Raw genomic sequence first — 11,360 nt, forward strand, 5'->3', positions numbered from 1 at the left:
CACACACCATCCCCACCCATAGACACACACACACACACACTTCCTTTTGCCCCTGCCTACAATACCACTAATTAAAGTAAACCAATAGTTCGGGGGAGGGGGGAACGGTGGACTCGCAAAATAAGACGTGTTTGAAGACCAGATTGAACTCTACCGGCGAATCAGAAGTCAAAAGAGACATCAGGGGCCTGGGCAAAATATACATTATTTATGATGCGAAGAAAAAGGGCCACATAGGGAGAGGCGAGGTTTGTTTAAAAGATTAGCAGTGGCCTGCTTATTAGCTTTACCTCTCATTCCAAGTCAGTTGCCTTTTCTTTGGGGCTCCCATGCCGTCCACAAAGTAATAACTATATTAATGATTTTTCTTTCTTTTTCTTTCTTTCTTTAAAAAAATTTGTTTAAACAAAATGATTCCATGATTTCATTCCATGAGATGATTCCATTGAAATACTTGTGTTACGGTGGGGAGTGCTAAGGGGAGGGGTTGATATTCAACGACATTTTAAACTTAAACCTAGCAGGTGCTGTACTTTTGACTCATGGCCAGCCTGAAGAATATGCCATAATTTAAAGCTGCCGTCCATGAGTGCCATTCACCCACAGCGCCACCAAGTGCGCGGGAGGGGTTAGTTTATACCTGCTGAATTAAATTCGGTCAATGAAATGATTCAGTTGGTGCCATATATACATATAATAATTGTATTAGGATTCAATCGTAGCCCCGAGTGTCAAACCCTGATGGAGAAGGAAAGACAAACATATATAAACATATCAGTGCAGCCCTGGTTTGATGTTCCTATTTTAACTCTACCCTGGGACAGGGTTGACATTTCGGTTTTGTGTGTCTAGTGCCAAGGATGATATTAAGCAAATCTGCCCAATGCTCATGTTTGCTCTGAGGGATTTGAAAAGTATGGGCAAACACAGAGACTAGAGAGAATCCAGCTAAGTTAAGAGGCAACAGAAAGGCTTGTACTAAAGCGGAGCAGCTCGGGTGGTGGTAGTGGTTTGTTGGCTTTCTCAGTGTGTGGTGAGAAGAATATTCACCATGTCTAAACCTCCCGTTAGGATTATCTATTTGAGGTCCACTTTCAAAGTTTAAATCTGTACACATTAGCAGAAATGAAGTTGACCGTACGTTGTGAACTTACCGGCAAACTAACTCTAAAAGGCATTCGTACTTTTTTTACTTACTCTGTTGGTTCTAATTGAGATGAATGATGGGACATTTGTTAGGGGTGTAACCAGGGGCGTAGCTGTATAAGCTGGGCCCCATGAAAGAATGTATTGGTAGGCCCCCAGTGAATGCGGGAACATTTTTATTTTTGGCCATTTATTTATTGATGAAAACGCATAATATGGTTTTTACCTATACATTCGGATCAGCAGTTCAGCACCTGCACTGTTGGTGGGTGAGCCTAGTAAATTAATGGACCAATGCAATAGTCTACCAAAGCCCCCCCCTCTCTCTCTATATATCACTCACACACACACACACACACACACACTTCAGAAACAAACATAGTATCAATGAGAGCATCAATAATACACCTGAGTGATGTCTAGTATTAAACAAATAAAAAAAATACCCCCCCCCCCCCCAGTGCTGGGCCCTTCAAATCATCCGAAGCCCCCCCCCCCCCCCAGCTACGCCCCTGGGTGTAGCGATATATCGCGACACGATACATTGTGATACTAAAATGGGATGATATGGACTGTGGACCGTGACGATTGTATCGTTTGAAAATTATATTTTGAACCCCCCCCAAGGTGAATTTTTGGTTATTAGAGACATACACCAAACTCAACGTTGGCCATGGAAGACCCGCTCTAGGGTAGAGGCATTTGGGAGGCTGAGACGTACAGGCGTAGAGACTGCTCTACTTAGGAGTGTCATCACTGTATAAGATTTCAAGAGATTTATTTACGTATGAAGTATATCACGGCATACATACCTTATGTGTATACTTACTTCATCAGAGCATATATTTAGCATTTTTAGATTATATATATTAGATTAGATATATATTGTAACTATATTTATTGTAGGGCAAATATAACTGAGGGCATACATACTCTCATCTTGCACCTTTACCTATTTACACTGCCTACTTGCCCATATAGTTAATTATATTGTTACATTGTTTACACTGCCTATTTTTATTTTTACTTCTCCACTGTACTATAGTTTTATGACCTGTATCATGTCTTCTACTACCTGTACCTCCCCTTCCAGTTTCAACTTCATCCTCGATCGGCTGAGTGGAAGACATTTTCTTTTCTTTGACCCAACCAGCCGTGGTCATGTGCAAGTAACGTTAGTGTTCAGTGTTCATGTGCAAGTAACGTTAGTGTTCATGTGCAAGTAACGTTATAGTGTTCAGTGTCCATGTGCAAGTAACGTTATAGTGTTCAGTGTCCATGTGCAAGTAACGTTATAGTGTTCAGTGTCCATGTGCAAGTAATGTTAGTGTTCAGTGTTCATGTGCAAGTAACGTTATAGTGTTCAGTGTTCATGTGCAAGTAACATTATAGTGTTCATGTGCAAGTAACGTTATAGTGTTCAGTGTTCATGTGCAAGTAACGTTAGTGTTCAGTGTTCATGTGCAAGTAACATTATAGTGTTCATGTGCAAGTAACGTTATAGTGTGCAGTGTCCATGTGCAAGTAACGTTATAGTGTTCATGTGCAAGTAACATTATAGTGTTCATGTGCAAGTAACATTATAGTGTTCATGTGCAAGTAACATTATAGTGTTCATGTGCAAGTAACGTTATAGTGTTCATGTGCAAGTAACGTTATAGTGTGCAGTGTCCATGTGCAAGTAACGTTATAGTGTTCAGTGTTCATGTGCAAGTAACATTATAGTGTTCATGTGCAAGTAACGTTATAGTGTTCATGTGCAAGTAACGTTATAGTGTTCAGTGTTCATGTGCAAGTAACATTATAGTGTTCATGTGCAAGTAACGTTATAGTGTTCATGTGCAAGTAACGTTAGTGTTCAGTGTTCATGTGCAAGTAACGTTATAGTGTTCAGTGGTCATGTGCAAGTAACGTTATAGTGTTCATGTGCAAGTAACGTTATAGTGTCCATGTGCAAGTAACGTTATAGTGTTCAGTGTCCATGTGCAAGTAACGTTATAGTGTCCATGTGCAAGTAACGTTATAGTGTTCATGTGCAAGTAACGTTATAGTGTTCATGTGCAAGTAACGTTATAGTGTTCATGTGCAAGTAGCGTTATAGTGTTCAGTGTCCATGTGCAAGTAACGTTATAGTGTTCATGTGCAAGTAACGTTATAGTGTTCATGTGCAAGTAGCGTTATAGTGTTCAGTGTCCATGTGCAAGTAACGTTATAGTGTTCATGTGCAAGTAACGTTAGTGTTCAGTGTTCATGTGCAAGTAGCGTTATAGCGTTCAGTGTTCATGTGCAAGTAACGTTATAGTATTCAGTGTTCATGTGCAAGTAACGTTATAGTGTTCAGTGTTCATGTGCAAGTAACGTTAGTGTTCAGTGTTCATGTGCAAGTAACGTTATAGTGTTCAGTGTTCATGTGCAAGTAACGTTAGTGTTCAGTGTTCATGTGCAAGTAACGTTATTGTATTCAGTGTTCATGTGCAAGTAACGTTAGTGTTCAGTGTTCATGTGCAAGTAACGTTAGAGTATTCAGTGTTCATGGGTAGGAGATAATTTCTCTCTTTAGCTTGTTTAGCTTGGCTGTGACTCGATAATATACAGTATACTTTGTCATGTGCCTGTGCCAACCTCTACAGTACACTGTGAAGGCTACATTGTGGGTGAATGTAGGCCTACAGGTGTGTATTGTTTGTGCTTGCTGGCTTCCAGGCGCAGTGTTGTGAGTGGGTAGCTAATGTTAGGTGTTGGTGTGTTTTGTTAACACACGGTAGTTATCCAGCCCGTTTCATTCATTCATTAATTTAATAAATGAATAAATAAATCAACTTTCTTTTTATTTGTTAAGATCCCCTCCACACATGTTAACGCTTTAAATGTTGTACATTAAATAATTTAATAATAAATACAATTCCTTTGATATGGTTTTTCCACCACAAATGTTCAATAAACTGAAAATGGCCTCGTAGCAGCCCTACACCTTTGCCTTCAAAGAATTCCCCTCACATCTTCCCATGAAGTCTTTCCCTAAGCCAGTTATCTTTCTATTTTTCCACCTAAACGGTTCACCGGAAATGGGTTCCACCCAAACACAACACTTCTTATCTTACACAAACTTGTTATAACTAAGACAAGAAACATTTTGTACATAGATCACTAGGTGTATCGATTTTTAATACAAGTTGCACGTTAGCGGTTAGCATTTCCTGGATGACAGTGTGGCCAGCTGGGCAATAGCAACCATGATAGGTTCACAGGATTAGTTGTGTCACACAGCCGGCTCAGATTTTGAGGAAGTGCAGAGATCAAGGCTCCAGACAATTTTTGAATGTGCGAGTAAACATTTCACCTGGTCGCGTTCATGCAAATGCATTCGAAGTTCTTCAAAGTCAAGGACACAGCAGATCTGCTCGAAAGAATTATCGATATTTTGTGCATAGATGATCACTAGATGTATTACTGTAGCTTATAATATGCATTTCAATGGAAACTATGGAAAAGTCCTACCCCCAGAGCAGGGGTAAAATAAAATAGGGTAAAATAAAATTCCAGAAGACTTTAGACTCTGGTCCCGCATTGAGTCCCTCAAAATGTCCCTAATTCCGAAAAGGGGCTAGAGTAGCAACACCCTTTCTCACACCACCAAACCTCACGAGACATTTTCCATAGAGAACTGCACTGATGGTGCAAATTAAGTCATTGTTCACTTCAGTTCTGGCTGGCCATATATCACTGAGAAGAGTGTGTAGCCAGACAACGAGTTATAGACCACGGGCCCTGTAGTGCATCGTCTCAGTTTTGTAATCATTTTCAGCTGCGACCAGCAGCTCTATGGGTCACTCCTGTTGGTTAGTCGGTTTGGTCCACAAAGATTTCCCCACTCTCTAGTGGCCACAGGTTTCGCCCTAGGAGGCTGAAATTGGTCATGGAGGTCAGGAGTGTGTGTGTGTTCATGCCAATTGCCTAAAAGGAAGTGGCCCTATTGCAAAAAGATAGCAGCTCTTGCGAATGCACGCTTGTTTTCTCTTGCCATGATAGCCAGCCAAAGAAAAGTAACAATTCAAGTGGATTCAGCTATGCCTGTATTTTGGGGGGTATTGGCAGCTTCCATTTGTGGCCTGGCAGAGGGCCGAGTAACAGTGAGAAGCTCATCGCTGGATGACAGTGAGATGTTGGGAGGAGCGGGACAAAACCACAGTGGAGTATTTCACATGGATATTTAACATGAGTCACAGCATATTCATGTGGACTCCCACCACAGCCTTCAAACTCATAATAATATCTCTAAAATATCTCAAGATTTTAGATTTCACGAGATTTAACCAAATACGCATGTGCCGAATTTAAACAATAACCGTGCTGTGTAGTACACTGTGTATTGTGCACTTCCATATAATTCCGTAACCACTAATTCCAATTCTATTGATAATCACCAATAATAGCTGTTGGGGCACCTTAACAAAACATTCCCAGGAATTATCCAAATTCCCTCTCTCTGTGTGGAAGAAGGAGGGCATCTGTTTGAAGAGGTATATCTCTCAGTACTCCCCCTGGCTTGTGAAGTTCTTCCCTGGGATTAAGGGGTAAACACGGAGGATGAGAGAAATGTCTTTGCCCCGTCCTATCCCACAGCCGCATGAGATGGCAATGTTGACTGAACACTGGCACTTCAGGAATTTTTTTATTTTTTTTTTATTTCAGTTAAGTTCCGTTTGTGCCTCCTCAACTTTGATCCATCTAAGAGATGAAGGTAGAGCATTTTTTTATAAGAAAAAAAACAATAAGATCTACCTTCAATAATATAGATACATTTCAATACATGTACAGTACGTGACAATAAATAGGTCAGGAATAGTATGACGTTGAGTAATATAGTATTGACAAGACAATTGATCATCTGTATGATTCTTTCCCACACGACGTTTACTGAACCGCTACTAAGGCAGAAACCAGACATAGGAGTGGCCTGATGCTACCTTGCAACTAATCTCTCAATTACTACTGTACTGCTGTTGACAGACACAACAGGAGCTTAGGCTGTCACGAAAATAATTCTGTGTGTGTCGGTGTTACAATGGCCATGTGTGGGCTGCCATAATCCTGCCCTTTGTTTCCTATTTCTGTTGCAACTTAACAATGAAACACTGACATAGCATGACTGACGGGTTACAAAATGTTCATGCTGAATTGCGACCACAAGTTACTGATTCATATGAGCAAATCTATTCCAAAAGGTAGGGGGGAGGGGAAACATGTGATGTTGAAAAGAAAATCATAAAATCAAATAAAATTTATTTCTTGACTATTCTGCCATATTTAACAGGAACACACAACAACATTAGGACCGGGCAATTAATAAAATCTTATTTTCAATTACGATTTTGGCTTCCGACAATTGTGAAAACAAGATAATCGACTTTTAGCCAGATCATGTTTTTAAGCCAGGACATGTTTTTGTTTTTCAGTTGAATTATATTTAAAGGAAATCCACTGTTAAAAATAATAATCATAATAAAAATTAAAAATTAAATAAAAATCAATGAGTAATTCTGATTAATAATCGTGGTCTCGATATTGACCAAAATAATCTAAGTAATAATAAGTACTATCCGCTTCCATTCATTGTGCTAAACTAGGCTAACGAGCAGCCGGATAGCATCCATCTTCCCGTCTCACTCTGTGGAGGACGGTACGTGAATTTCCCATAATGTCGGCGTGTTCCTTTAACAGAGAAAAAAAATGGACAGAAAAGAAACCTGTTCTATAATTCCACTATGCTACATCGCAAATCTACTCCTGTGTCGTATTTGTAAAAATGCCTCACTGCTTGGCCCTCCGTGACATCGAAACCTAGTGCAGTTGATGCCGAGTATACTCTACTGACACAGGAGCTAAAGCTAGCCATGTCAGAGAAAGGCAGGGGATGTCACAGGCATTGCCTGGCATTAGCCGTATAATGGCCAGGATTTGCTGATAAAACAGGGGGCCTCACATTGGCAGTCTTTGGCGACTTAAGTGGTGCGTTCTTCCGTAGCAGTCGGGGCTATACAGTATATCCATCCCACCTCTCCGTCTAACTCACTCAGACATGCTTTCCTTTGTGCTTATGTTTCCAAGGGACGGTGGCACGGTACTCTCCCGAGTGATTAACGTGTCTTTACGGGTATCTCGGAAATAATGCTTCGTAAAGCTGAAGCTTTGATGTTCACAATAAACATAACACTTGACTGAGGTTGACTCAAGTCTGAGATTTACACCGATACGACCTCGGCACGTCCCTTGATTTCTTATGCCAGCGTCTGATATGATATATACAATATAGGCCTATATGCAGTATGGGGTAGAAAAGGCAGAAAAAGATCTAGTGCTTCAATTACTGTCCATACTGGAGAACATAGATCAATCTGACAAACAAAGGTGTGCACTAGGTGTGTACTATAACTACTATTATATGCTGCCTCCCAGCTACGCTAGCTATCACAGTAGGTAAAAGTTCACTCAGACACACTTGGCCAGGTGTAGCCACGTAACATTAAGGCTACATTCACACTGCAAGCCTTAGTGCTCAATAAATTTGTATTGCTCCGATCAGATTGTTTTGTTTGGCTATTCACATTCTGTTTTTAATTATTTCATTTTCTATGTGGCCAATATCAGATTTCAGTCTGAACTGCCCGCACAAATTAACAATAATGATGATGGACGTAAACATGGTAGGACACTGAAGTCACAGTTTATGATTTCATTTATAAGTTGAATGCAGTAGAGGCCAGCTAATTAAAACAAATCAGACCTGTATCTGATTTAGGACCACATATGAAAGTGGCCCAAATTAGACACGTTTTCAGGTTTAGGTACTATAGAATGTGTCAGAATAAAGCAAAATGTAATTATATGATATGACAACCCCCCCCCCCCCCCCCCCCCCCCCCCCCTTTAAAAGCTCATCCCTGAATGTTAATTTTACCGGCTGTGATATGTAGCTAGTGTTACATAAACCACCAAGGTCCAGCAAGGGCAAATACATTCCAACAAGCAATAACACAGTATGTGTGTGTGTGTGTGTGTGTGTGTGTGTGTGTGTGTGTGTGTGTGTGTGTGTGTGTGTGTGTGTGTGTACTGTGTGACGCTCTTGAAGTCATTCACATGCTTCACCACCAGCATCAGTGTGATAGCGTCATTCATCACCCGTCATCATTATCCCCTTCATTAACAGATGCAGGTTTACTGGATGTGGCATCAAACTGCAGGAGGTCTGAGGGGAGGATGACAGGGCTCATACAGTATACTGGCGCAGTAGAATTACCCGTTTTCAATAATGTGCAGTGGCACGTCAGGTTTGTTGTTGTATGTTCAGAAATCTTCATACATGATGATTTTTGCCTTTGTTTGACTATGAACAGTATGAACAGTATGAACTAATTTGAGTTCCGGGCCCCGGTGGACAGGCGGATGTATCCTTTGAGAACTAAACACAATACCAATTCAACTAAACAAAATGCAATAATATGATCAAGTAGCCCCTTTTGTTCCAGTTACCATTGTCCAGCATTTACCATAATGACTGTCAAATCTACCCCCCCCCCCCCCCCCCTCCCAAAAACATAAAAAACCCATCTCAGCTCTATAATATTGTGCTTTAGTTCACTTCAGTTCATTCTAATGCACAGACATTTTTAAGTTCCAGAACATGCTTACCGGTATATTGTGCCCTGACCTGTGTGTCATCTAGCCTAGTTAGTACACACTAATAGATCCTAACAAACGAAGGGGGAAATCTCTTGATCCCAATTTAAATATTGTAAAAGACGAGGCAGAACTTTATTGAGGCCTTTATTTGTTTGACAATATCTACCTGTTCTGGCATTTCTATTGCCTGACAAAATCATTCAATAATGACATAACAACAGCAACAGGTTTAAAGCCTGAAACACAATATCTTATAAATAATCATTTTTTTTTATATATAATTCTTATCGCTACCTTTATTGCTGTTCAACAACAGGATTTCATGACAACACCACAGATACCAGGCTATGGATTCACAGATTCAAATGCATTTACAGGGGGGAAGGGCATGGTACAAGAGAGTCTTTAAAAAATGTAGTACGATACTGACGAATGTACCGGTGATTCAGATAGTTTAGCAGGTCATTGGTGTATCAGTTCCAAAGAACTGTGACAACAGTGAGAAGTTCAAACACATCCAGACGAAAGCGGGAGACTTATGGACGTGACTGGGGATAGTTTTCCCACAAGCGAGACAGACACACAGACACTTGTCCCCAAGAAGGCCTTATAAATCTGTGAGCATGTCCAACATTTACAGATGAGGGTGCCAAGGCGCATAAGCACCTGTCAAAGCTTGTCTCCCTTCTTCTCTCTCTTTTGATCTCTCTCTTTCTCTCTCTCTCTCTCATGCCTGGTTTCCCCTCTTCCTTGAGTTCCCCTTCGTGCTAATTTTCTTTTCTTTGAGATTTGGAAGAAGGAAGGAAAGAATAAAAGCAGAGCTTTGCGTCCCTTGATTGATCGCATGCGGCGAGCGGAGAGGATTGCGAGAGGAGACACCACTTTATTTTCCATTTTAAATAAAGACAGGGAAAAAAGAAAGCAGGGGAAACTGCCAGGGGTGTTCATTTGATCTGAATGGAACTTCAATAAAGCAAATTCCTGGACGGCTATTTCAGTTCATCGCAGGGAGGCATTCCCAAACCAACCTTTTGTCTTGAGTCATGACAGCCCACGACTGTTGTTTTAGCTCTTCCACTGCACTCTCTATTAAATCAATATCTAATATTACCAAGGACGAAACCTGGTAAGCTTGACCACATGAAGCATATATTTCTCTAAGCTCTGCTGACAGATTTATCCATTCGTTTGCCGAATGTAACATTTGCTGGCTGATTCCTCTGGCTATCTTTGCTATGACAATGTGTTTAATTCTGGCATCCTATTCACATTGTTATGCCTCGTTCCTTTTCTGATTGAGCCGGTGATAATGAAGGTAAGTCAATGGTAGAAAAAAGAAGGGATGTTTTGTCTGAACTGAACAGCAGAATGCTGTGCAGATAGGTTTAGATGAGGTTTAAGTGGGGCGTGCCTGCCACCTACTGGCCAATATGGCAACATGTAAGATTGACAGAGATGGCATATTTATCAGTATTAATCTGTCACAAGATCAACGTGGAACCTACAAATATTCAAATAAGAGCTAAATCAGTGGCATCTGTTGTGAATTGGCATACTATCAAATGATGATGATATTCAAATAACTCTTTAGGCGTGTTTCACAGACATGGAATAAGCTTAGACTGAAGAGTAGCTTTCATTAGATATCTCTGTTTGGGATAAAAATATATTTCTTATTGTTTATTGAAGGAACCACTAAAGGATCAACTAAAATTCTTGTCAAGGAGCTTTATCCAAGTTTGTGGAACTGGCCTGTGACACAACTTCAGCTTTAACAGGTCAAATAATTGCAAATAATGCATACAGAGATGTGAAAAATATATCTGTAATCATAGCAGATACAATAGGGCTAATGAAGTTGGATATGGCTTAACTGAGGTCCATGCTCAGGTCAGGATAGTAACAACCCGGCACCCATCATCGGTCCCAGTGACGTCACAGATTGATGACAGTACGGATGCTGTGGGAGGTGAGAGAGACACTTAATAAGCAAGCAAATACATGGAGGAACACAGACATGACCAGCTACAGCTACATATGCTTGTGCTTGGTCCAAGCTGGTGTAGTGTGGAGTGAGTTATGGTGCGCCTCCAGATTTTGCCAAACAAATTTGTTACATTGATTACCCCAGGAACACAATTTCAACTGAATTAAATTTCAATTCAGTACACTTATGATACTTGCTTTGCCCATTTCAGCCTGATCTGGCAGCTTTTAAAATTCGCTGCCAGTCTCTCAGTTCTCTCAATTATTTCCAGTGAACTGCTCAAAATAATCAATGATCGGTCCTGCCTTGGAATTGTATGTCTCAGCAGTTTGCTGTGGTTCCAGAAAAATTTAGCATCATTGATTTACTATAATGAAGTCTAAATCAGCACAAAAAAAAGCACTGACTAATGTTGGACTAATGCACCGGACACTCACTGCAGCTGTGTACTGTATTCCATGTTGCTCAAAATATTGATGTACATTGTATTGAATGACTATTATCTAGATTGATATGTATATGCTTCAGTATATATTATGCTGAGACT

At 40.4% G+C, this 11,360-nt stretch overlaps 1 protein-coding gene across 2 annotated transcripts in view; it reads right to left on the reverse strand.

Annotated features, from left to right (window-relative positions):
• Positions 1 to 8,957: 8,957 nt before the first annotated feature.
• Positions 8,958 to 11,360, reverse strand: part of LOC311242747 (alcohol dehydrogenase class-3-like) — a 32,464-nt gene continuing 30,061 nt past the window's right edge. For both annotated transcript variants that reach the window (XM_084331766.1, XM_084331765.1), the window contains exon 9: positions 8,958 to 10,786. In XM_084331766.1, the coding sequence (XP_084187892.1) occupies positions 10,762 to 10,786 (25 nt within the window). In that variant the 3' untranslated portion in view covers positions 8,958 to 10,761. The remainder of the gene's footprint in view (positions 10,787 to 11,360) is intronic.

Source organism: Notolepis coatsorum (assembly GCF_963971535.1).
Source record: "Notolepis coatsorum genome assembly, chromosome: 16".
NCBI lineage: Eukaryota > Metazoa > Chordata > Actinopteri > Aulopiformes > Paralepididae > Notolepis > Notolepis coatsorum.